This window comes from Calonectris borealis, chromosome 1 (genome assembly GCF_964195595.1).
Source record: "Calonectris borealis chromosome 1, bCalBor7.hap1.2, whole genome shotgun sequence".
Classification (NCBI taxonomy): Eukaryota; Metazoa; Chordata; class Aves; order Procellariiformes; family Procellariidae; genus Calonectris; species Calonectris borealis.
The window spans coordinates 199,026,995-199,054,186 of NC_134312.1; the positions used below are offsets into that span (position 1 = coordinate 199,026,995).

At 42.5% G+C, this 27,192-nt stretch overlaps 1 protein-coding gene across 2 annotated transcripts in view; it reads left to right on the plus strand.

Annotated features, from left to right (window-relative positions):
* The window catches only part of SPATA13 (spermatogenesis associated 13), a 77,542-nt gene that overhangs the window by 29,232 nt on the left and 21,118 nt on the right, over nucleotides 1-27,192 (plus strand). For both annotated transcript variants that reach the window (XM_075139913.1, XM_075139914.1), the window contains exons 2-4: nucleotides 341-2,137; nucleotides 15,651-16,013; nucleotides 19,163-19,307. In XM_075139913.1, the coding sequence (XP_074996014.1) occupies nucleotides 500-2,137; nucleotides 15,651-16,013; nucleotides 19,163-19,307 (2,146 nt within the window). In that variant the 5' untranslated portion in view covers nucleotides 341-499. The remainder of the gene's footprint in view (nucleotides 1-340; nucleotides 2,138-15,650; nucleotides 16,014-19,162; nucleotides 19,308-27,192) is intronic.

The following is a 27,192-nucleotide window of genomic DNA, read 5'->3' on the forward strand; positions in this document are numbered from 1 at the left end:
ATTGCTGTTGTTGGGGGTTTCTCTCTCTAAGTGTGTATGTGGATTATATTTAGTGTTGTAAGGTAGGTGTGGTAGTCATACTGAATTTATTAGCTTATTAAGCATTAGAGAAACAAGTACATATTGAAATTATTCTGGTCTCTTAAATTGCTAGTGAATGCAATTATACTTTGAGGGAGTTATGAATGTCTTCTCACCACTGCGACACACCTTTGTTCGGCAAAAAAGAACTCCGTGTTTTGTGCATGCCTTTATCTCCTACGCTGGGGCTCAAACTTCTTTTAGTTGGGGACTTTATAAGGAAATTTCTCTAACTGTTGCTTTTGTTTTCCTGATGCAGGCAGTGCAGCCTGAGGAGCTCAGCTCATCTAGTCGATGTGAAAGCAAGACAAACCAAGGTGCAGCAGATGAAGGAGAGGCAGCGAGGTCAGCTGGTGGAGACAGCAGCGTCGCTTTGAGCTACCCCGGCCTCCATCTCCATGCATGCAGCATCGAGAGCATGACAACATTTCCAAATGGCTGTGGAAATGGCACCACTGTTGCTTGTATAGTTATGGATAATAAAGAGCCCCAAAACCAGACTACCTGTGTCAGTCATAATGGGGGATACAGCACAAGCAACAGTCATGAGGAGGAAACTCAAGAGGATAAGCTCAGCCCTTCCAAAATCATGCGCTTTTTCACCACCCCTCGGAAACGAGCTAATTCCAGCTCCGACAGGCCTCGTTCTCTGGTTTTGATGGGCAACTCGTCCACGTGGAATGCTTTGTCTTCCATCAGAAAAATGGGATCTTTCAAGAAGTTGAAATCTTCAGTTCTCCAAGGAATTCAAACAAGGGAATGCTCAGACATCGTAAATGAGAACGGCGTAGGCAAACATGGTTCAAACGGGGCAGTGGTGAGAGTTCAGACTAACAGGTATTCCTATTCGGGGCCTCTACATGATTTCCAGAATGCAGTGGATGGCTTAGCTTCTGACTGCTCTGATGCAGAAGAGAGCGATGAGTCTTTCCTGAGGAATACTCATCGCTCACGCAGCATCAGGCGGGCTTATGGTGCTGGCCGCATAAACTTGCTAGACACAGATAAAGTTCAGAGTTATCACAACTGTACTAGGCCAACCTCACCTGTGATCACAGAGCCAAAGATCTGTGAAATTTTGGTGAAAGACTCTGAAAACAACAGGATCATTTATCGGAGAAGCAAAAGTTCGGATAACTTGAACTTTCTGAAAAAAAGCTCATTCAAACGGAAGTCCACCTCAAACCTCACCGACCTCAAGGTTGCGAATGAAAAACAGATGCCAGCAAGGACTGTGAGTGTTGCTTCTGCTGACTCAGACAAAACCGGTGGGAACTCCGAGAGGAGATCCAAGCGATGGAAGAGCCCTATCAGGGCAAAGGATTTTGACCGAGTTTTGAAACTTGTCAGTAACGTTACAGACGTTGCATGGAAGAAGGATGGCCCTAAGAGTGCCGCTCCTTCTCCCAGTGAGCAGTCCCAGAGAACAAGGTCAAACAGCAGACTGCACGATGACTACTCCCGCAGGGTTTCCAGCAGCACGGATCATGACAGAAAGAGATGCACCTCCCCAGTATCTAGTCCAGACTCTTCCTTGCCGGGAACACCTTGTCTGCAAAGCCCCACAGTTGCTCAGGATAAAGAGGCTGAAATGAATGTAGCTGTTGCTGAAGACAAAAGCCTCAGGACATCATCAGGTATCCCAGACTCTGATAGCTTATCACCCACGCTGAATGACATTAGTCCATTTCCCAATGAAGTGTTTTATTTGGACTCGGATGAACCAAAAGCTCCCCAGCAGTTTACATACGAAGCTGAAAACCCTCATGTTCCCGTCAGGCCAACTACTCCAAAGCCTCAAAGTCCCACTGCAGAAAAGGTCAAGTGCAATATGAATTTCCAGTGCCCGAATCATCACAGCACGTTGTCACTGAGCTCATCGGAGAGTGAGGAGAGAGTCGAGGTACCAGGGCTGAAGCTGGGCAGGAATCCTGTTTGCTTCCAGGACTCGGTGCAAACTGTGTACTATGATGATGGAAATGAAGACAGTGGCATAAGCAGCCACTCTCAGCTGAGCCTCAATTTAGCCTCTGGTACTGAAGAGAGAAAGGAAGAGGTAAGAAAGAAAGCAAAATCCTTTAGAAACTGTATATATATCTATCAGGTTTTGTCTTTATTAATGCAAAACAATGCAAAATAACCTGAATACTAATGGCTATTGCAGCTTGTTATTGCTAAAATATGCTGACAGCAATTATTTCCTTTAATATATTCTCTTCGGATGCTAACATCAAATTATTTTTTCTTTGTGCATTAATATCAAAGAAAGTTTTGGCAGCAGAGCTACTCATGTACGTTTTCAAGGGCAGCTTATTGCACCCTGCAAATACACCGCCTTGTCATGTGGTCTTGTCAGATTTTACCAGCCTAAGCAGGGTCTGGGTGTGTTTCCTTCCAAGCAGAGAGGTCTCTAAAGAGTCTGTGTGTTTTAAAGTAGTGTTGATTCAGTGTAAAACACTTTGCCTGTGGAAGCCTTGCAGAACATGGTAGTGCTTCTAGAGCAGTGTGGCGTGAAACATACAGTAGAGAGGTTTAAGCATTCAGTTGTATCTGATGTTTTCACTGTGCAAGGATGGCCGTGCTGAGGGTAAACTATTTGCCTGCAAATTGCGAACAGCAGTACTTTACACGCTGGGCTGCCTGTGTTGCTGCTAATGTTTTGGTGAAGAGACCAGCGTTTCACTGCACCTAATGCATGATTTCATACTCAGTAGATGGGTGGATGTGCTGCAGCACCTCTGAGGTAAGTTCACGTAATAACCCTGTGCCCTTACCTAAAGCACTGTGTGAGTTGGCACTGGAGCAGTTGCAGTGATTTGGCAGTGTTGGTGAATAGCTGTCATATGTATCCTGCACCCGTTTGAGATCGTGTGGCTCACCTCAGCCCTGGCAAGGTACAGTAATGTGGTTTTGAGCTGCTCAGGGTGAGGCAGCAGAGAAAGGTTTGCTACTCATTGGGAAAAAAATACTGGGGCAAAAATCCCTCTGGATCTGCATGAATATGGAAACCATTTACAAAATAAAGCTGACATATCTTTTAAGCCACCTTAGTTTGACTGAAAGTATCTTATACCTTAAGTATGAGATACACAAAGGCAGTTGCAGCTGCACAAACTTCAGCCTTTGGTGCTGTAAAGTCTTACAATGTCTGTGAAGCCATCTTACTTTTAAAAGCCTGGCATGGTTTTTGCAAACTAATGTAAATGGTTACAGAGCTTATCAGTATCGTCCTTTTGCTGGGGAAAGGTGAGTTTGTTTACTGCAGTGCTTGCAGCTATGGTAAGATTGGAAAAATAAACCCAATGTGTATAAATGTTGGGGCTCTGAGGTTATTCCTCTTCTGGAGTCTCAGAGTTGCCACAGCCATCCATCTTTTCCAAAACTCTCACTTAAGAGCATATGCAAGGAGATGCTTTCATACTGCCAGAAGAGGCAAGAGCCCTAGTGTGGATGTACGTCAGTTGTATTTCTCGGGAATAATACGGAAGCAGAATTAATGCTACTCATCTACCATCTAGTGGTGATCTGTGATCACGACCCAAGAGAAATTCCTCTTGTCCCTCCCCTTGGCTCCCAACAAACCAGTACCGTTTTTAAATGAATGTGTGCATTGGGTGGATAAAAGTTACTGCAGTTTTAGTTTTAACACCACATTCTGTTATTATCTAGCATGCAATTTAAACTTTCTCTTTATATTATAACATATTTTAAGTTAATTGTGAGTGCCTTTTAGTGCTCGCTTCAGTTGTCTAAAATACAGGGCGTGCACTGGCGGCAGCTCTGGGTTTGTGTAGTGGGCAGGCGGTGTGGGATGGAGCCCTGCATAGGATGAAGGAAATGGTGGCCAGGGGATGGACTCCTTGGCTGCTAGGGCAGCAGCGAGGGGCTGTAGCCCCCTCCCTCTGCTGTGAGCACTGCCTGGAGCCCTCTGTGTATGGCAAAACAACTGCTGCCACCCAAATGGTGCAGCTGATCCAGAGCTCTCTTCTGATCCAAAAAAGCAAAGTTTTTGGAGGTGGTAGCTGTGGATTGGAAGCAGGAGCTGTGCAGGACAGGGTTTACTTCTGTCTTACTATGCAACGGGTGTAAACTCTGTCCTCTCTTTTTTCCACGCCTGCTCCTCATCCCATACACAGCCCTAAAGCTGTGGCACTCATAGTGACTACAGAACAGGGAGAGTGGTATGGTTTCTCCCTGCCATTTCTTTGGAGGGTTTCATTGCTCATTTCCTCCTCCTTTACAGCATGCTTCCCTCAGCGTGGAGGTAGCTTGGTACCAAAGATACTTATGCCAGGTTATTTTTTAATTGGAGTTTATTCAGCCCGCAGGCACTTTTATGAATGCCACATACTCAAACAATGAAGTCATTGGGGTTTGAACTTTTGACTACAATTCGTTTTTAAGTCTACCTTACACCTCCATGTTACCAAACTGTACCCACCCAGCAAGTTATTCCTGTGACAGTCAAGCCCTTGGTTCATTCTCAACAATTGTTTGAGATGTAAAGCTGAGCCATGCAAATCCCAAATTTTTAAGACTTTGTCTGAACCTTAAATACACTGTGTTGACGGACAAATCTGCACTGTTTCTCTGTTTCATGCATCTTCTTTTCTGCATGGATTTCATGTGAAAGCCAGTATGTATTCAAGTACAGCCACTAAGATCTCTGTGGCTTGGAGACACATTTCAGTACAAAGCTTACAAGGTACTAAAGGGTCAGGCTCAAACGTGTTCTTCTTTCAGGACTGGCTGCCGTAGCTGGAAGCGTATCTATTTTATTCCCTTACCGACTCATCTAGTAGATTAGTTGGCAAATGAAGTCTGTGGAACTTGGTCCATCTCTGTATTTCCCCAAATGTGGAAAGTAAATATTGCTACCTTGCGTTTCCCCAATGCTGTAAAGCTGATTTTGCAGTATTCACACAAGGGTGTCTATCCATTTACCCAAATCGATGTTTTGGGGATTTTTTTCCTATGATGTGATTCAGTCTCGAGATCCTTGAGATCTGTCACGTTGTTGGTTTCACTGAAATGCAAGATTTGGACTGGAGCAGGGGACGTGTTTGGCCTTCTCAGTTGTTGGTCCTGCCAGAGGTTGTTTCCCAGGGAAGAGCTAATTAAGTGCAGCCTGGATCCATGCCTCAGCACTTCTTAAGCTACAAAGGCATGAGTCACCAAAGCTCGCCTGTGGCAGCCCATGCTTTTCCAGTCTCTGCTTTACACCACTGTCACTTACGTTCAATATGTTGCTTTCAAATAGCATCAGGAGATGATTAAGTACAAGTTTGTATGTGGACTGTTTCGCACAATCTTTACTTTCCTGAAGAAGAGCCCCATGTCACTGTAAATAACACAAACTTAAACCCTTTGCTTTGGACTGGCACATGTCAGCCACTAAGGCTGCCTAAACAAAACACTGTTCTGAATTTGTTACAAAAAAGACAAATAAAGTTATCTGGCATTTCACCTAGTCTTTCACAAGCTCTTAGAGCACCTGCTATTTAAGTTGCCTTGCTGGCATCTGGCTTCACAGCACACCAGACTTTTTGTTACTTAAATACCTTATCTGCATGACTATAAGTGAATGATAAATGATAGTGAAGAGGTAACTCTGCTGTAATTAGGGTTGAGTCACATTTTGTTTGCAGACTGTATTTTAAGTGCTCTAAGACCTGTCTGTTGACTCATTTATGTTAGTGCCATGCGAAAGTCAGTGTTCCCAACTAACCTACATCGTGCAGTCCCCCAGCGCTCAGCCGCTGGCAGAGTTGAGCTGGTCTTTCCCGTACAGGTCTCTGGGCTCTCAAGCACAGATGGCTTAACTTGGGTGACCGCTTACGGAGGAGAAGAGGAAGAAGAGGCTGTATGGGTGAGAATACAGAGAGGATTCAGCTCTGTCCTCATCCTCCTGATTTCTTGCTTCAAAACGTGTCCTCACAGTGAAGGACCAAAGGGTGGTGTGGCTGGATGTGGTCATGTTCAGTATCTACAAGGAGCATGCAGCAGCCAGGAGCTGAGGATGGGCATCTCTGGTAGCTACCGCAAGCTCCTGAGCGCTGTGGGGCTGGGCATGAGCACACCCGCTGGGAGTGAGCTGGTTTCAGCTCTCTGAACTCTTCTTTTTGGATTTATTCACCTCCGGTTCATCCACATGCGATTTAGAGTGTGGCTTAATCAGCTTAATATGTATAACTGAAAATGTACTAAACTGTGAAGGATGATTAGATAAAGTAAATAAAGGTGAGAACTTTTTAAACTAGGTTTACTCCTGTGGGGCTTGTAATTTGCAGTGAGGACCCAGACTCCAGTGGCACTCTGGTCTTGCTGGCCGCAGGGCCTGGGGACAGAGCAGCAGAGCACTGCAGCAGGCTCTCAACAGCATCTCTGACAGCAAGCTGAGGTTTCAATTAGACCGAGTGACATTGGATTTACACTAAACCCTCTGAGCTGCTCTGCACGAGTCAGGATACGTTCACACAATGTCTCCACCCTTCACAGTTGCTCAAAAAGCGACTTCCAAGAGTGCTTGCCCAGAGCTAAACCAGAAACCACTGTGCATTGCTACAAACCCGAACTGCAGAACCGATCACTGAAATGATGCAGAAGGGAGCCCTCAAAAGACACGTGTATCTTCCTGTCGCAGCAAAAACTCTTCCAACTCGCTGCAGCAGAGCTGTCTGCCATTCAGTACAGCCTGTAATCATTTGTTGCTGTATCCTCTGCTAGGAAGAAGAAAAACAAGACAGTGGTGACAGTAATCTGAATTCTGGATCAGGTTAAATTTTAGACCGAGTAACTGCAGCGCTGAATAAAACTGGCCATTCCTGAAAACTGGTAGAGTAATCCAGGGGTTATTGTCATCCCTGCGAAAGGGTCTGTGGATGCTGAAAGGGGGAGTTCAAACGGACTCCACTGCAGTTAGGGGGAAAGGGGCATAAGTGCATAAGTGCTCCTCTGCCTTTCTGGAGCATCTGATATTTGAGTCTGTTGTAGCTCTCCTCAGACACCTCAGTAATACCCAGGCACTTCTTACCCTGGCATCAGGAGTAACAGTACCCCAGAGAGTGGAACGGCACTTCTGGCCACGTAATTTGGTTTTTACATCGAGCATGATGTTGAGTTGTCAGCATTGAAAATCCATCTCGACGCTAGGAGGTTGCGATGTCCCAGTTGAGCGCAGGCAGCTGCAAAGCTTCCTCTGAGCCACCTGCGTTTCCCCTTTCTGGCATCCGGAGGCTGCTGTGCTGGTCCTGGTAGCGGGACGCTGCGGCAGGGTGGGAGACCGGCCGAGCGCTGAGGAGACCGAGCACAGCAGCCTCCACTCTTCCTGCTCTGAGCTCAACCACAGCAGCCTCGCCCGTACTCCACGCTCTAGGAAGTAATGGTTTGCAGACGTGGAGTTGCCCAAGGGGCTCCACCCCATGCAAGCTGGTTTGTGACTGCTGCTGGGACCTGCCGGTGGCTGGGCTGGGGCCTGGGCAGGGACGATGAGTCTTTGCTCTGGAAGGGTGGAGAGAGGGGGGAACCAGAGGACCTCCGCCTGGAGAGACACTGAAGAGACGTGAAGGCTTATGGCTTTTTATGTTTTGCTTTGTTAGCATAAAGTTCCACTTTCAACCTGTAGTTATCATCTGGCTTTTGAGGTTCGCCAGCGGATGTTACAAAGACAGCCTGGAAAAAGTTGCTTGTTTTGCTGAATAAAAGGAAAATGGATTTTTTTAGTCCTGTTACTTGATCTGAAGTGTTCTGAGTCGATTTAGAAATTACTTGGAGATTTATTTAGGGATTATTAATGCCTATACATCTTCTAAAAAGAGGTGGAGGATGTGAATACTCCTTTACTATACACTAGATGCTTGCTGTTCCAGTCCAGATACTGAAGTAGAGAAGGGACAGCATTAGAGCATCACCCAGCCATCCCCAAGTATCAGTCACCGGAAAACTAGCGGAAACAGTTTTCTGGTTTTAGCACGCTTGCATTTTTATATGACTGATGACATTATTTCTGCAAAGCAAATACATTTCCCTGCAAACTCCCCTATGCCAGTCGGAAATGTTAGCTGATTTGGTTTTGGAAATGAGTTAGAGGAGGGGACGAAGGAAATCCTTGAGGCTGAAGAACAGATTTGAGAGTCATGAGATCTGCTTGTCATTTCCCGTTCAGCCCTATGCTTCCTCTGTGACTTACATGACTTAACTGCTTTGAGTCTGCTCCTTATCTGTGAAATGTGGGTATTACGAAGATGAACTCACTCATCTTGGTAAGGCATGTTGCTGAGAGGGAAAGCATTATGCTTGTTGATTACGATAAGCAGGCTTTCAAGGATCAGGTTAAATGAAGCAAACCTGCATTAACAATGCCTTAGAAATGCATGAAATACAAATTTTGTTTGTGGTTATATATGTATATAGCCTGATCTTTTAATGTGGTTTTATAGGTGTATTTGTTAGTTAAAACACCACAATTGCTTTGGTGTCAACAAATCCCAAGAGTAGAATTATATAAATTTTTTCCAATTTCTAAAACTTCCAAAATGAGTGTTACCACAGTAGTTTGTGTTGCTAATGGGGATTGATTTTACCATATTACAAGGCACAGTAATGTAATTTTTCTTTACGACAATGCATAGTTTTTCCTGCATCCCTTCTAGGAGCTCATACTAGTACAGTGCAGTGGTGTTCCTTTAGGGGGTCCCCTTTGAAGCAGTGTTCTTCAAATTTTTAAACTGTGGGTCCATGCAATTTTGCGGGGACAGAGGGGGAAGGAAGAAAAGGCAGATTATCTTGGTATAATGTTTATAACTTCCAAGCAGCTAAAAGTTATGCTAAATTTTTAATATGGTTGTATTACTTTGATTTCTTCTGCTTTGCTTCTTTGTATAGATGTAAATGCATATGTTCTTAAACAGTTTTTTTCCAGTTGTTTCACAGATCGTATTCTCCTGTCTTGCAGACTACAGGTCGAATAGCACTGTGTATTCTAGGGACAGATAATCAATGCATTTATTTGGGGTCTTCTCAAAGGCTGATTAAAAAGAAAAGATGCTAGTAGCAGAGGAGGCACAGGCCTGTAAAGAAAAAGGATATAGCGCAATTTGCATTTAATTAGAAAGGAATAGATGAAAATTTTCTTCCTGTAAGTGAATCGGACTGGTTTAATAATGCTGGTTAGTTTGCGGTAGAAGACGCAAATGTGGACTGAATGGGTGCTTTCTTCTACAGTAAAAGCAATCATTTCCATGGTAACTATTGCTGTGATGGTATCACTGTTGGAAATTGTCAACCTGTTGGATCAAGAGGGAATCACTGGGCTCTCATAACACTTCAGGATCTTTTTATGAAATCTGGAAAGAAAGCAATAAATGTATTTTCTCTGGGAGGCTGTATTGTATCTGCAGTCTCATAATCTCTGTGTCTGTCACAACAGTTTGCAAATAAAAATATTGATCATGTCCATGAAACATAAAACAAGCTTTTGACCTCAGTTAGTAGTGATGAGAAATGAACTTCAACTAATGCTCCCCCACCGCTATTTAGCAACAAGAAAAAGTGCAGAGGTTGCCTTTTATCATGTACCTGGGTGGAGACACGTTATCTGGACTTTTACTCTGTTAAGTGAAGGTGATAAAATAATTTATGACCACTAGGTCATGATCACTTGGTCCTTTATAGTTTTGCTAGCTTATATGAATTGAAAAATCAATTCTAATATTTCTACTGAGTTCCTAGCATTTGGCATTTAATGTGTTATACAGAAATACTAGCTAATAATAATAAGCAATTATAATACTGACATATAGCTGTCAATGCTAGCATAAGAAGTTTGTACATTTTTATATAGACTCCTAAACGCACACAGAAATGTGTACTCATGTGATCAAAACACAGAGATATCTACATGAAATAGCACAAATGCTGTGATTTTTCCCTATAAATATTCCAGTTTCTGCTTTTAAGCCTTGTCATTTGCAAAGAACATGACTGATTATCCATCACAAGTTTTCACTGAAAATATGTAGTAATCGTGTTCTGATGCTTCTCAGCTTACTCAGGTTTTCTTTGTAATTTATTCTCAGCCAGAATTATGATGTTTAATTTCTCACACCTTTTTATAAATTGCATTGGGAAATGAATATGCATTTCTTGCAAAGACATGATTAGATTTTTATTATCTCCTTTCTCTGGATTAGAAAAAGGCAGCTGTAGTTAGCAGGGTTATGTTTCAGCCAGGCAGCTCAAAAATACAGAGATACCAAAACAAGAAGCAATGCAACTTATTGTGGAGCTAAATAAAAAAAACCAAGGCAGAAGGGGGCCAGCTGCTGTAGTGAAAAACAGCTATGAAATACCCTTGAGCATGAGCTCCCCCGGGGGTTCGTGGGCAGCGGCAGCAGCAGCGTGTCTGTGCGGCCCTGCGGCACAGCTGCTGCTTTGGCAGAGGGAGGGGAGGGGGATGCTCTTTCCCCTGCAGACCACCAAGGCTGGAGGTCCTTGTCCAGGAGGCACCTACCTGTGACTTCCCAGCAGATTGCCAGGTAGAGAAAAAACTTTCGGGAGATTTAAGTTCCCCCTTAAACTGCCATGCTTGTCTATATGTATACATTATGAAGCATTGATTGTATCAGTACATTTAGAACATAAAAATAAAATTTAAAAAATCCAAATAGGTAATGGTAGGGGTAGAAATGCAGATTAGTGAGCAGGGAGCCTCAGCAATGTACACAGGCATCAACACGTTTATAGAGTGGTGATTATATTTTCATTAGGGAGTTTATTGGCATAACACATTAACAAAAAATCACCCAGGGATTGTTTTTCCTCTGCCATCATGATGGCAGCTGTATGTCAGCCCTCACAAGCGTGCCAACAGCAGCAAGCTGACCAGCAGCGGGCTGTGTTGGGTTAGACTTATAGTTTGGGCTTTTTTGGCAGTGGAGAGTGTGGTCAGGTATAGGATGAAGGGTTATTCCTGGTTGGTATAACTGTGCCAGCAAAAGTCCTGCCATGCAATTTCAGGTACTGGCGATTTTTTGCCATTTCACTGATAAAAGTTGCATCCATATAAGCAACACTTTATGGGTACTGTACAGATCAGATCTCATGTTCCTTGGGCACTGCTTCCTCTGAAGAAAATTTTGAGTGCTGAATTTATCAAATATACACTGTAGTCTGAGTAATCGTTGCAGAACCTGGCTCTCATCTGGCTATAAAGGCTAAGCTAAGATTTCAGTGGTTAAACACCTGATGCTGATGTTGCTTACATTGGTATTAATGAGTAACAGGGAATGCCAACAGCAGCCATGTGCTGTTAATTGCAACAGGGTTGTATCAGTGCCAGGTCGAATTGAGTGAGATCATGATCAAGTCCTTGAAGCTGGATTGGGAAATCAGTCTGGGCCCAGGCAAAGGAGAGATTTGATCTGGCCGGGCTCAGACTCCGCAGTAGTTGTCTACCTGGGAGCAGCCTGAGAGAGCTCCTGCTGTAGCCTGGTCGGTGCGGTCAGGGGACCCTGGGGAGCACACCCTAAACAGCACACCGGAAAGTGGCACCTAGAGCTGAGCCGAGTTACCTAAAAATAGCTGTCAAGTGCAATGAGGGGCAGGTATCCAAGACAGCTGCGCACAGCTGGAAAGCACCTTGTAGGGAAGCTGCACCTTGCTGGAGAGGGAGATGGGGACGGTTCCCCACAGCGTTGGGGAGCATGGTTGTAGTGCCATCTACATCTACCTGCAATCAGGTTTGGCACCTGATTCCTGCCCGTAGTGCTTTGTAGGTTTGGCTGACACTCTTGTTTGGGGACTCAACTGGATTGCCTGAACATAAGTATCCAGCGCTGCTGGAGGTGCCCTGGTTCCCCCTTGCCTCCAGGGGCTGCTTCTGGATGGCCCACGCCTCCCGTAGGTCCTCTGTCATACTTGCATGATGGTACGTGGAGATATTCTAGATCCCTTGGGACATTTGAAATGGCCCCGGGTGCCTATGTTCAGGCAACAAAATCTCACCCCAGATTTCTGCAGGCTACGATGACAACTTTAACATCTAGCTAACATACAAGACACCTCCATTGCAGATGTCAAAATTTAGATGTGGGAATCTGGAGCTGAATCCCACCCTCAGAGTGACATATTACATGGGAACAATAGCAAATAAAAGTGTAGCCTGGATCGAAGTAAATGTTTATTTTAAATTATTGTATTTGTAGATGTACTGCTGTCAGGAAAAAGGAAAACGATTGAAATACAACGATGTAACTAATACGCTGTTGTAGGAATTTAGCTGTCCAGATAAAATTAATTCATTTGCATCAGTATAAATAAGTGGAGCTGTTTGTGTCTGCAGTCGCAGAGGAAACCTAACCTAGGATGTAGCTTAAAAGACAAGATGAATAATCTTGATTGCCAGCATTGGTGATCCTGTGCTGTTGCTAGACTAGCAGGTGTGAATTTCAGATAATCCAATGTGGATTCAGTTTAGACCTTTACTTCTCAGAAATCTTGAAACTCTTTGAAATTTTTGACCAACACTTACAACGCATGAGTCAGTGCATGACATTTTGATTTTCATCCTATATGAAGTGCTGTGTATATCTCTACTCACGTAGATGTTACTGATAATAATTGTAGAACATAAACCTGATTTCACTTATAAGGGATTAATCAAGAGAAGGTCATTTGAGGTCAGTGGTGCTGCACCAGTATAAGCCAACGACAAGTGGAACAAAATTGTTTCCTCAGAATTTTTTCATTGGTGTCAAGAATCACACTTACGCTTAAGTGACTGCAATACTGGAGCCTACGAGTTGTGTGCTGGATATTTTATTCCTACTAGTAAGTGGTCACTTGATCAGGTCCTGCTTGTGTAGGTCACTTAGAGGAATGTGAGGTTATCATCAGTTTGGTTTCCTCTGGTTTTTGCTATGAGAGGATTATGTTTTCTGTTTTATTAGTATTCTTCAATGCAGTTTATAGATCTGAGCCTAAAAATACACGTCCTTCAGCATTGTTTATTGCACAGCAGAGATTAATCTTGCTCTCATTTGGATCACTACTGTAGGTGGAGTGCTGCAGAAGGAGAGCAGTCGTCTCTTTGCAAAGGTTATTGCTCAAGATAAGGGTGTAAAAAGCAGATTAGGAGATGACATGTGACGTGTCCTTCCCTCAGTCTGAAAGTACAGGATCATGGGATGAACTTTGCCTGACTGGTTATGCAGAGAGTGTGCTCACATTTGTAGCTCTTACGGACAAGCCTGCAAAACAAAAACATAAAATGACTCTCATGAGCTCCTTTCTCAGTCACTGCATATGTGGAGACCCTTTACCTGTGTCTGATTCTGAGGTAAGAAGCTTATTTAACCTGTGATTTTGCTGCTGTGACCTTGGAGGGGCTGGTTTAAGGGACAGCTTTGCTGAAGCTGTGTCGGTGCTCCAGTCAAGGAGTCACTCTCTACTGAATCGCTTATACTATTAAAACTGGTCCTGAGCTAAAATCTGCAGAGAAGCTGAAGCATGCTTGAGTGACAGGTGTAACGCCATAGAAATCAGAATTTATGCAAGCGCTCTATTTAGAATAAATTTCATGCTGTAAGTGAAATAATTGAATGTAGAGCAATGTATGACACTGATCATTTTTCATATCTTAATTGCAATAATCATGTGAAATAATAACTCTGCCTACTAGCTGAAGTGGTTTCATAGAGTGAAATTTGTCTTAAGCTGTCTTTCAAATAAAAAGCAAAAGCTGCGCACTGTATCAGGTGGCCTTCTAAAAAAGGCTCATCAGAGTTGTACTGGCCTGGTTGAAAATAGTAAGTGGAGAAGAAGGTGACAGAAGATAAGTCCTCTTTCACAGGCATCATTGTAAAAGGCTGATTCTAGGCTGCATGTTTGCTTTGAATATGCAGTACCTGAAATGCCTTCATCTGATCTGAAACAGATGAACAAAATGTAGCCAGAGACAGACAAAATGATGCCGCTCTTTTTTGGAATACTTACTAGCTTTGAACATCGTCAGAAACACTCTTGGGTAGTCTAAAGATATCCTAATAAAGAAGTAGGCTGATTTTTTTACAAAAAAAAAGTCAGAATTAGTTCATAATTTGTATGAGAACTTGGGGCAGGGTTCACTTGCTCAGCAGTGCTTTGGAGTTTGCCATTCACTTCGTCAGGCGTTCATGCAAACTACCACCTAGCCCAGAAACACCCATCTTCCTCTCTCTGTTTCTCTTCTGTTCTTTATAGAGGTCCCAGGAGAAGCCAAGGAAACGTTGAAAATTTGGAAATTTGAGGGAAAAGGGAATATAAATTTTTATGTGCAGTATTTTTTCTCAAAATAAAAACTGCAGGGGTAGAAAAGTTTATGGCAGTATTACTCCAAATGCATTTAAATCCTGAAAAATGTTCCCTCTAACAAGCACTTCAGTTGAGGTTATTTTATTTCCAAACTTGCAGTACCAGTGCAGTTATGCTACCTGTAGGCATTAACCTCCATGAGCCAGATGTGTTGTTAAATAGGAACAATATGCGCATTTTCCAAGCTTCCTCTCTAAAACCATCAGTTTTTCCTGTATTTGTGTTATAATGTATCTCTGGTCCTACTCCCTATGACTAGAACCTCTCTGAGCCTATAGAAAATGAGCTTCTCCCTTCCAAACTGGATGAGCTCACTCGCCCAATTCGCACGTGTCTGCACAATCTCTAGATCTGACCCAAGTGAGAGCGTGGGAGTGAGTGGTAGGAGCGGGTGCGACTGCCCGTTTTGGTATCGGCTTACAGTTACGTGGGATTGGCAAGCAGTCAAGCTGCAGCCCTACTGTTTATTTTCATCACTGAAGAGAGGTAAAGCAGAGGAATATCATAGAGTCATAGAATGGTCTGGGTTGGAAGGGACCTTTGAGGATCATCTAGTCCAACCCCCCTGGCATGGTCAGGGACATCTTTCACTAGATCAGGTCACTCAGAGCCCTGTCCAGCCTGACCTTGAACGCTTCCAGTGATGGGGAATCCACAACTTCTCTGGGCAAGAGACCTGTTCCAGTGTCTCACCCCCTTCATTGTAAAGAATTTCTTCCTTATATCTGATGAAAATCTGCCTTCTTACAGTTTGAAACCATTGCCCCTTGTCCTGTCACTACAGGCCTTGGTAGAAAGTCCGGAAACACAGTGTGCTGGTTGAATTATTTTTGCCGGTGTTACATGTAGCATCCTACTAGTGCACAGGAACAAGTCCTGTGAGTGCCAGAGCTGTCTTTCCAAGACATCATTCAGTGAATTCAGTGTTTATCATAAAGCCTGTCTGTACTGCTGAGGTAATAGGTGAGATTTTAGTGTTATTAGTCATGTTTGCCTAAGAGGTGCTGATGGTTGGCTGTTAACGTTACTCAGCACAAGCATCACGATGTCTTTCCTTTGCAAAGTTACTCTCTTCCTGAATTGTCAGTTGCATTTATTGTATTTATTGTGGTAATGCTTTCTTTTTAGCAATGTTAAGTTGATCTGCCATATGAAAAACTCACAAATGATTAAGTGTCAGAAAATTCTGTGGCTTATTTGACTTGTTCACATTTAAAAAGGTTGTTTCTGATGACCACTGGAAGAGGTCCCCATCCCAGGACGAAGAAAAGACAGACACACAAAAGGTCACACCCAGGAGATGGGGCTCTGGAAAAAGATCTCGTCCCAGACCTCTCTCAGACTATGGCCAAATGTCGATCAGAAGTTTCTCTATACCAGAAGATGCAGTTGCGGTGGAGTCTCAGAAGACAGACAGCATGGATGGAGAAAATCAGCCAGGACTGGCTTCCGTCGGGTCTGTGAACCAAAGCAATACAGTAGGCTACCACAGAGGGCGAAAAAGAAGACCCATCTCCGTAATAGGTGGGGTCAATTTCTATGGAAGCGATCCAGCAGAAGAGATAGAAGGTCTGCTGACACAAGTAAGATAAGAGATGTGCTCTCTGCAAACTGCGAAAGGCCCTTTCACTTCCTTGTCTCTATCTTCAGCCTAGAAAATAGAATGGATGCTTCCTTTTCTTCCTTCCCTTTTGGCAAGCTGACATCGGGTACTTACAATTCTGCTTTCCTGGTCACTAATTACTTTGTCTTGTTGTTAAAAAACAAAACAGCATGGAATAAAACTGATACTGACTTTGGGATAATCTTTTTCATATTGGAAATTAACCTTATTTCTTTCTTGGAATGGTTGTTACGTCTCGTATTGGTGTATAAGAGCTGATCTGTATGTAATAGAGCTGTGTGTTTAGTCACCTTACAGGGTGTAGGGCCTGAGAAACAGAGGAGTACAAACAATATGATAGTAACACATTATTTATTGATCATTTCAAATTCTCCAAAAGCGGGCCTGTTCAAAACCTGTGGCATTAGCTGTGGTATTCAAAATCTTGGTATTGGCATAGCAACGATACTTAGAACTAATAAGGAAGTAGCTTTAGAAACTTGGTAATAAATTAAGGAATTAATGAAATAAAGAAAGAGTCTAAGAAAACTGTGAATATGAAAAAAACCCCCATCCTGTTTATGTACTACTAAATTGACCTGATGGAACGTAGGAAGCCTGTAAGAAAATAGCGAGTGGTTGAGTTAGTACTTGAGCAGTACCTATATACTTATTTGCCATCTCTGTTGGCTTAGGTAAGACACTGAGAAACAAAAAACTTCTGAAAGATAAAAAAGCTCCTTTTTTCCTGGAGGTAGTCCTGAGCGGGTACAATGTGTAGAGGAACTTACTGTTCTGATGGTACTGGTGGCCCCATCTTGTAGTTGATTACAGAGCTTCAGGCTCATGGGCTTTTGTAATACTGCACTGATCAGGTGTTTTCCACTTTCCAGGAAAGCTGGAGGACTCCCACCTAAAGCAATTGTCAAGCTGATAAAGCAACAGAAAAAAGGAATAGTATTTACATCCTCAAAAAATGTGATTCCAGTGGTTATTAATGGAATTTGAATCATCTTAATCTTTCTCATGCTGCTTGATTTCCTGCTGGGAAGTTCAATGCAGATTCATTCATGAGTACGGTACTCACCCGACTGAAATCACATGCTGAAACAATGGCAGGATTTTCAGTCTCCCGTGAAAAGCAATTTTAAACATTGTTATTGTATATTGCACATTTTTTCTTTATAATTCCCTGACGAAAAAATGCATCTTGAAGCAAAACTCCAACTGAAGCCAGTGAAACTTTTACCCAGGCAGAGACCATAGTTTCAAACCCTACATAATTGGGATATTTTAAAATTAATTTTATCACTACTTAGATTGGAGGAAAAAAAAAGAGGAAAATTATTGTTATAAATTCTAGGCCATCTTAGTCAAGAATAATAGATGGATTTCAAGGGATAGTAAGTATTGGCAACCCAAATAATCCTTGCTGTACCATGGAAGTGATTTAACACTCTCCAAGCCCTTCATTTACTGCTGAAAACAAATTGCTCTCTCTTCAAACCTTGCTCGCATCAGTTTATTAACGAAGGAACATGCATCAAGGCAGCTATTTGAGTTGACTCTTTCCATGCTCCAATGCTGCCATGAGGGCTGGCTGGGGTTAAACGAGCACATTGCTGGATCACTGTGGTCAGGACCAAAACTATGGAGCATTCCCAAAGGGGACACATTTTTAACCCAAATGATGGCCTTCCCAGGCCTGCCACTGAGTAACAGCACATCCTTCTCTGTCCAGGGAAGGGATCTGGACTGAAGCTTTACAAGAAAATTTTAGTTGCCCAGAAATAAATAGCTTTGTTGCTTTATCAGCCAGTGATTTGCATATAGTAATTGCCATCACTTCTATTAGCTGTTTGATGCAATATATCGGACTTAATCTTTGTGGTGTTACTCAGTGATAGGATCCTGGTATATTGCTAAAGCACTGAAGAAATGACATTTAAAGATGAGGTTGTAGTTAAATCATATTCAATACACACAGAGGTTTTTGGCAGTCATATTAGAAAGTAAATTGATAGCTGGAATGTAAAAAAGGACTAATGAAGCAGGAATACATGTGCTAGAAGTATTTTATGTGGGGCTTTCAAAGGCTGATCTTCACCTTGCTGATTTTTTTTTCTTAAAAGCTTTGAAAACCCACGGGAATATTTGAAAAGTGTAATGCTAATTCCTTCTTTGTTGTGTTTGGTTTTGGTCTGACAGCTTAGGTGTCAGGAGAAAATATTTTCAAACAATACTAAATCCTTGGTTTCATAATAGAGTGTCAAGAGATCATAAAAAAACCAACCTTGATCTTTCAGATTACTTGACAGAAGGGCCTGTGAACAGTAACAACTGAAAGATAAGAGAAGATGTAAAGATGAGTTTCTCTGAAGTTCATATGCTGAGGTCTGGCTGTTTAATGTTGCATGTTTATGCAAGGTCATTCACCCTGGCTAATATGGAATTGTTCAGGGACGACATAAAATTAGACTCAATTTGCAAATAAAACAGGAGTAGGTTCTCTAATCATAATTAAGCAAATGAATGATTTAACTAAAGAAAATGGCTTCTAGATAAAGTTACGAGTAAACTTAATATTACCTCTTTTTAATGAGACTCCTGGGATCTTCAGAGCAGAGGATCATTTAGACAATTGTTTTTGTCTTGTAAACTATGTTTATTTTACCTAAAAGCAATACATTTATTTGAAGAAAGCAAGCTTCCCAGGAAATGAACACAACTTCCAACCATAGCATTTCTGGTCATCCTTTCACTTTGGGTTTCCCTTCAGACGTGTGTTTACAACGCCAGCCGGCATTGCACAGGTTGTTCTCAAAGCAGTTAGATCCCAGAGCGTTTGGGCACGGAGTATTACAAGAGGAAGATTACAGAGCATGTCTGATCATAACAGAAGGCTAAGGAGTTTTTAATGTAACAGAGAACTGTAACGTAATAAAATATTTTCTGCAATGCTGTTGGATATGGTATGCAGTGTTTAAGCAATGTAACTTCAAAATAGGGATTTTACTGGCCCTGTAATTAGCTGGACTATGTGAAGAGACCTTACTTCATACCTGAGTTTTGCTCAGTTGGACTTGCTGGTAGCTTTGCTAATACTGGATTTTCCTGTTTTGTCTGTAGCCTGTAACACGGCCGCCTGTTCCCGCGCACCAGGTACCCCCTTACAAAGGTGTTTCAGCCAGGTTCCGGCCGCTCACCTTTTCACAAAGTACCCCCATCGGCCTGGACCGGGTTGGACGAAGGCGGCAGATGAGAACATCTAATGGTAAGATGGGCAAGTCTTTTTAGCTTTCTAGATCTCAACTTCATACCCCAGCTTGGTCAGGAAGCAGATTATAGTGTGGAACACAAAAGGGTGCAAACCAGCTCAGTGACAAAGTAGTACCCAGCTAAGTTGTTGTGGTTTATGACTTTCTCATTCGTAGCTTTTCCTGCTGTGTACAGGTAAGAGTTGTTTTTCGCATCTACTGTTTGACATTGCTGTGGTTTTTTCTTCTGTACCAGTTACACTCCTCTGTTTTCCACTCTCTATTCACACACTTGCCTGAAGATAATAATAGAATATGACGGAAGTAAGGTCTAATATGCTTGAGTTCATACCTGAACCATAGCCACACCACACATGTATTTTTAGTTTTCTGTTTGCCATGCATTCAGCTTAACTACCTAGATAGGCAAGCCTTAAATAATTGAGCAGCTTGTTTCAGAGAACTGTATGCGGTTGCAGTTGCTTACTCAGTGGTGAGTGTAGCCCAACCAGGGTTCTGGGACATGATGGACAGATTCTTGGAAAAGATTGCCTTTTCTGAAGCAGTACCCTTTATCAGACTCTCTGATGTGCCCTGTGTATTTTTTCTGTAATCGTTTACTACTAGCATGCAATGTTATCTTGAGTTAATAGGAAGTTGTATCTAGTGTTAGTGGAACATTTCTTGGCAGGTGGGACCAGAAGAACCTGGGTTTATACCATTTGTGTTCTTTTAGACCACCGTGAGCATAATCTAAACAGTTATTCATGTTTCACTGGCAAGGGTCAGACATAAAAGCAAAATTTTCACTTCATATTCTTCACAGTTAATAGTGAACAAAACACTATTTTCTGCCTCTCTGTGGAGAGAATAAGTAAAGGTGTCTGGATCAGGGCTTGCCATGACTGAAGTAGGAAAGTTAACAAATAGCATTTTCAATGTTTCTTTATTAAAATTATACATATGTTTACTAGTCAGTACTTGGCTTTTATGGTTCTAACCTAAATTTTAGCTGCAATGATATCCAATTCTGCTCAAAAAATCCCTCAACTACAAATTAATTTATATAAGAACATTTTAAAACTGCATTTTCCAGTCTTCAATAGAGCATGACAGTTTTCTTCAGAAGCTGCTCTCCGAGGAACAGAGTTGAGAATTTCTAGCTGTAGCAATGAGATGCATTATATATACTATATTAATATTCTCCTTTTAATTTATGTTGTAGTAAAATATTGGGAACTACTTTAAACCCATGTCTGGAGTGCGTCCTTGCTGTATGTATCTGAATATACTTAATGATCCAGATTAGACATTGAAGTAAATTCGACATCTAATGCTGTAACCCTTGCTGAGATTACATGGTATCTCAGTTCCTGATTGCAGAAGGACCACTCACAGAACAACAGGTTTGCCATGAGCTAGTTTCGAAAAAAGAGACTCTTTACGCATCACAGAGTAGGGATTCCTTTTTTAATTTTAGTTATTTCATGTTTGGAAACACGTGAAATAATACTAGTTACCTAGACAACTGTCTGAGAGTAGTATCTGTCCAGGTATTTAGCTTTCGAATAAGGTAGCTTATGTCTCCTAAACATAAGCATCAGGATGACAAATACATAAAGCAAGGTTTCTGCCACTTTTCAAGACAATGAAGCCAAAGCAATATTGATTATGTTAGATGTCACTTTTATGACTCATTACAATAAACATAGCAGTTGAGCAGGAGAAGCTTCTGAAATGAAAGCCCTGAAGGCAAGTGGGGAATGTCATGGACTTCGCATGATAGCAGTTGCAAAGATCTGTTAAGTAGCTCCAGCAGAAAATAATAAAGTGACTAGTGTCACACATTCTGATCTCTTTCCTTTTTCTCTTAAATTCACAAGGCATTTCCTTGTCTTTGAACATGTGAGAGTTTTTTGTTTGCTCATGTACAGTGAAATTCGATAGCACAAAAGCCCTTTATTATAGAAAGAAATTCTAAACCCAAGCACTGAAAACCGGTGGTATCTTATTTTAGTTACTTGCTAAAGCCTAATACATTGCATGTCTAGTTTTATAACAATGGGGGATAGAACTGGAGATGTAAAAATTTAGAAAAACAGCTGTTACAAGACAGTAAATCATCATACTGTAGGAGACAGAATAACAACCAGCCAACATGTAAGGGAAACTTCCCTTGAGACTTATATTGCTGCTCTTGTGCTTAAAGGGTTACAAGTTTTAAATTATATTAAAGAGGTTACTTATTTATCACAGTAGAGCAATTTTTGTAAGTATTTTAAAAACTAACCCATCTTTTTTGCGTATTGTGGTCTGGGACTTGAATTTGGGTAAATTAATTTGTGAGCTCCTTTAGATAAGCTCAGCTCTGAGTAGGCTGGGATTCAGCTCAAGTTTAAGTCACCTAAATTTAGTCTAAATGTAGGTACCTACGGAGGATGATGGCTATGTGATGCTTTGAAGGATGGGACTCTTAACTGATGGGAAAAGATAAAAACTTCGCTGGTGGGTAATGGGATTGTTAGTCGCATAGATCGCTGGGCTTGATGATGCAAACAGGACCTAGCAGTGTGTTGGGAGCAGCTGGTGCATCAGGTGAAGCACCTAGGCAGTCCTAGGGACTCCGGAGCGGAGGCGATAGCTGTGGGGCAGGTGGGTGCCAGGGAGAGCGTGATGGACAGGAGGCAAGCACTGGAGGCAAAATTGAAGCTGTCAGGTAGAAGCTAAAAGACCAGGAGCTCAATGGTACCACACTCAGTGTCAGACCGAGAGGCCTTTTTACCTCCAGGCACCTTCATGCAGAAAGTTGTATTAAAAAGAGGGAGATGTGGATTATTTATGAACCGAGGATCATTCGAAATAAAAAGATCCTTTGTTTTCTAAACCAAAACAAAAGCAGGCTGCTGACATGCAAATCGAGATTATGGAGTAGTTTCTAAACAAAGAATTAGGGGAAAGCTGGCAAGGTGAATAATACACAATATAGGACAGCAAATCCTTTACAGGCGATGTCAATGATCACTGCATCCTCAAATGAAGGGTGGGGCAGAAGCTGACAAAGCTCCAGCAAGAAGTAGCCAGGAACAGTTCAACAAATGTTGTTTAAAGAGGATTTAGAAAAACAGGCAACCCTGCCAGTAATAGTGAAAGTTTAAAAAGTAAGATGGAGAAATAAACATATTTTTAAAGAAGCTAGATGGCATATGTCAGAAACTTGGTCAAAGGAAGATAACCAGTGGAGAATAACCAGCATATCACCATTGTGCAAGCTATATAGGAATAACAGAAAAGATTGTGTCAGTGAAAGAGGGTCTCTAATGTATTAAAGAGCCAAATCAGATAAACAAATTGGCTGTATCATCAAGTGTCACAGGATCCGTAGACTGGAATGCCATGCCTAAACGGGAAAAACTATAGTGACAGGATTAAATTATGAACCACCTGAGATCACCAGGACGGTGACAGTAAAGGTGACAAACCAAGGAAACCAGAGAAGTTTCAAGGGCAGCACGCACAGTCATAAAAGGAGGCTTAAATTGCTGTCGTGTGGGTTAAGCGTTGTAATGGGGCACAGTGCTACGTTTTTAGGTGTACCATAAATAACTCCTCGGTGCAGCTAATCAGGAGACCTGATTAGGGAAGGGAAACAATTCTTGAACCGTTCCTGAGGTGTGTGCAGGATTACACATAGGAGCTACTCTGCAAGGGTGGGATGTGCCTCATCCTATAGACTTCTAACCTAAGCTAAGTGACCTTGACTGGAAGAAACAGGTAATTTAGGGTACTGTTCATTGACCAAATACAGACAGATAATGAATCTTGCCCTCTGTGTCCATAACGGACTCTGAACCAATATCCTTGCAGGGGCGAGAAGAGTAAAAAAACCCAATACAGTGTGTGTTTTAATTTAAAAGAGGGAAAGTAAATAAAAGTGAGAAGTCATTAATGTAACAAAGGAATTTAAAGGAGCAGAAAAAGGTGTTGAATGCTTGCAGGCAGCATGGAGAGTGTTCAAGGACAGCATATTAGATGCTTACAGCAAATTCATGTTACCTGTCAAAACAGAATTTGGAAACACCAGAAAAGGGTTCTGTCATTAAACACAGGGGAAAAGAATATATCAAAAGAAAAAAGAAAAAAGGCATCCTTCAGGTTGTTGAATTGTATCCAAATAGAAGAAAAAAACCTCTAGCAATTTTGATGTAAAGCTACAGGAACGTAGAAACAATTTGCTAAAGATCGAAAAACTACGTCCTTTTTAAAAAATAGGAGAACCCAGTTGACTACCAGACAGTTTGTAGGCCTTGTAAGTGACTGAGAAATAAAACCTGAGCTCAAATTAGATAAGGATCTATCTCAAAATGCCAGTAAAAGTTTTAGAGTAACTAAATGAATATTAACAAATTGCCAGAACCAAGACTTCTAAAGGGGTTTAAGAATGACATTGCTGAACTACTGCCTCAGCATGGAATTCGTTCCTCAAAAATTGCCTCAGTACAAGGAAGAAGGCAGTGATGGGATAACCATTTATAAAGAAGTACCAGGAGGGATGCAGTGAGCAGTAGACCAGTGAGTCTGACATAATAGTACGTAGAATATGTAAAGAATGTATTTAGGACTTAGAAACTGTAACAGAGAGTAACATCAACAGACTGGTAGACCCTTGTGATGAAGAAGAGTCCCATGTTCCCTATGTAGAGGAAAGCTGTGCCCCACAAATGGATTAGGTTTTCTGAAAAAAATCACTGAGGATGTGACCAAGGGGATTCAGTAGGTATAGGCTACTTGGTTATCCAAAAGGCCTCTGACAAGATCTCTTACAAATGTCTCGTAATAGAGGCCTGGGATAAGAGCGAAAATCCTCCCATGCTTTAACAAGTGAGTAAGCACTAAGTAACGGAGAGGAGGAAAGTGGTCGGTTTTCTTAAGGAGAGAGCTCACGAGTGGAGTCAGATGTTCAGTGTCTTCACAAATAATGTGGGAAGGGAGGTACAGAATGAAATTATAATTCTTGCTTGTGTGCTAAATTATTCACGGTAGTAAAAGCACAAGCTGCTTGAACAGAGTTGCAGAAGGATTTCGCAATACTGAGACACAATGTACTGCACTGGCAGCAGGTGAATTTGGTGTTGATAAAGGCAAAGTAGTGCACATGGAAGAACACGAGCCTGGTATGCTTGCAGAAGAATGGACTTTGAGCTGGATATTGCCATTCAGGAAGAGATCTTGCAATCCTAAACAGATAATTAAAGAGTCAGTTCAGTGCATAGTAACAGTCAAAACAGTAAATAAAAGGGCAGGAATTTGTAGGAAGGGAATAGAGAACAAAACAGAAAGCCCAATTGTGCCACTGGTGTGGCGTGTGGGGGCCATCTCCCTGTTCCTTTCCACCTCAAGAGGCATTTTTTACAGGGGACGATACAAAGAGAGGCAAAAGGACAAGACAACCTACTCAGTGTCCCTGTGTGAGGAATGATTAATGCGGCTAGGGCTCTGCGACTTGGAAAAAAGGACAATAGGGGAATAAAAGTCTGCTTGGCATAGGAAAAATGAACAGATAATAGTTATTGTTTCCGATAATGTAAGAACTAAAGGGCACCAAATGAAATCATCAGATAGCAAGTTCAAAATAGAAGATAGTTTTCACACTCTATAAAATTAAACTATGAAGCTAATTGCTACACATGATATTTCACATCCCAAAAGTTTACAGAAATTCAGGAAGTGGTTTGAAAAATTCAGTTCATTAAACACAAAGATATCACTTCTACCCCAGGAGCGGTTTGACTCTGATCTGCAGATAGCTGGAATTTAGGAAAGTACATCAGAAAAATGCCATTACATGCCTCATCTGTTTTTATGTTCTTCCCCGGGCATCTGCTACTGGCTGCTGTCAGAGCAGTGGGTGGGGGGGACCTTTGGTCTGCCCCAGGGTGGAGGGTCGTATGATACCAGAGGGGTATCTAGAACTGGATTTTCTTGAGGTGGGTAAACTAGCTTTTAGTTTTAGTATTTTAGTATGTGCTACCCACAGGCTTTTCAGAGAGCCCTGCGCAGTGGGTAAGCCAGCTCGGCATGCATTTGGACAGTGTCACTGTGGACTGCCTCTACAAAGGACAGCCTGTGCCTCCTCCTGTCCCTGGCTGATCCTGCGAGGAAATGAACCCGCCACCAGCTCGCCCCAAACGAGTACTTTTGTGGTGGTTCAGTTTGTGGCTGCACAGTTGCTAAACATGTCCATGCAGAGGAGGGAGAACAGACCCCCCCCACCGGCAGCATCCCTCGGTGGCACTGGGTTAGTCATCTGGCAAAAGCACACGGTCCGTTCCGTTCTGCAAAAATCAAATCAAAATGACTGTTTTTCAGAGATCGTTTTTAATGTACTTTCTAGAAGAGCTGTGTGGGGTTTGATCTTGTTTTTCTTTGGCAGTTCAGCTGTTTTTTCCCTGTGGGTAGGGGTTTGACATGGCAGAGAGCTTGTGCTCTGCCTGATTAAAAGCGTGAAGCCTTCACTTGCAGGTCCCAGGATCATCAGCACTTCAGTGTCACTTCTGTTTGCTGGGTTGGTTTTTTTTTAATGATTTGTGCTGAGAAAAATCTGTGGGGCTGTGTATAAACATCTTATAATATGTAGCAGCTTGTTCTTACTATGCTATCCAACAAGGGTCCTTGCAGCAAGAAATAATAGGGAAGTTTGGGGATTCAGAAGAGAATTCCTGTCAGTCTCCTGTGCAGTGCAGCACAGTCTGGATTTTTGTAGGAAGATGGCATTAATATTGCAGGGCGATGTTTGGCCTTTCCTTCTCCGTCTGAGGCAACGCTAGGGGAAGCCATGTGATTTCAGTGGGTGTTGAGACGCTGCTGTGTGCAGAAATGCCTCCAGGGTTTTGTGAACACGTCCCTGGTGGAGGCAGTCCCCAGTTAAAGGACAGGCTCAGCTGAGCAACGCAGTTTGGAGGTAAAGAATGAGCCATAAAGATTATGGCTTTCCAAACCGTAAATGTAGTGCTGTGTACAAGCGCAGGTTGCAGCAGGCTTTGCACTCTGCTGATGTAGGCTTTGCACTCTGCCTTTGCTGCCAGTGCCTGAACTGATCCAGTTTCACTGCAGAACAACGCAGTTGTAAGGCTGGTAAATGCTGGCCCATGGTGAATGAATGAGGTTGTGCTCTGGCTGGGTCAGTCCCAGTGAAAGCTGGGCTGTTTGGGTGCTTTCCTGCTTCATTCCCTATTTTCTGGAGCAGCTGAATTAAGTTTGTAGTTTGAGTGAGAAAATGTCTCCATCCTCCCCTCTTTTCCTGGGAGCAGTCTGCTGCAGCCTTAACACTTCAGCTGCTTGTGCCCTAAATAATGCTACAGCATTTGCCTTTGAAGCAAGAGAAGTTTTAACAGCTGTGCAAAAAATACCTTCATTGTTTACTTCTACTGGAATTTTAACCGGTATAATATAACCAAGATAGACTGATACTCCGAACAGTGTTGTAATACAAGGAACTCCCAGCTCCCATCCAAATAGTCTTTGCCTTTGAATTGCAATCATTTGAATATAGATTGAAACCACATTAAGCTGCTGTAATGAAAAACAAATGTACTCCTTGGCTTGCTGCGTTCGAGACGTTCAGGCACTTTGAGAGCGGTCCGGGTGGTGCGGGCGGCTGCAGGCACGGCGCGGCCGGGGCCAGGCAGCCAGGTTTTTGTTTCTTTTCTGGAACTTCCTCCCTAAGGGCACCCCATGATGTCAGCAAGCTGTGAGCTCGCAGCGGCCAGGCTGAGCGCGCCGCTGGCAGTTCCCAGCCGGGCTCGGCCTCGGAGGCACAGCTGGGAGCTGAAGGCAGCTGAAGGCTGTTTCTCTGCGCCGTCGGTAGCTCAGAGCCTTTTGTGATCCTCCGCCAGCCCTTTAGGA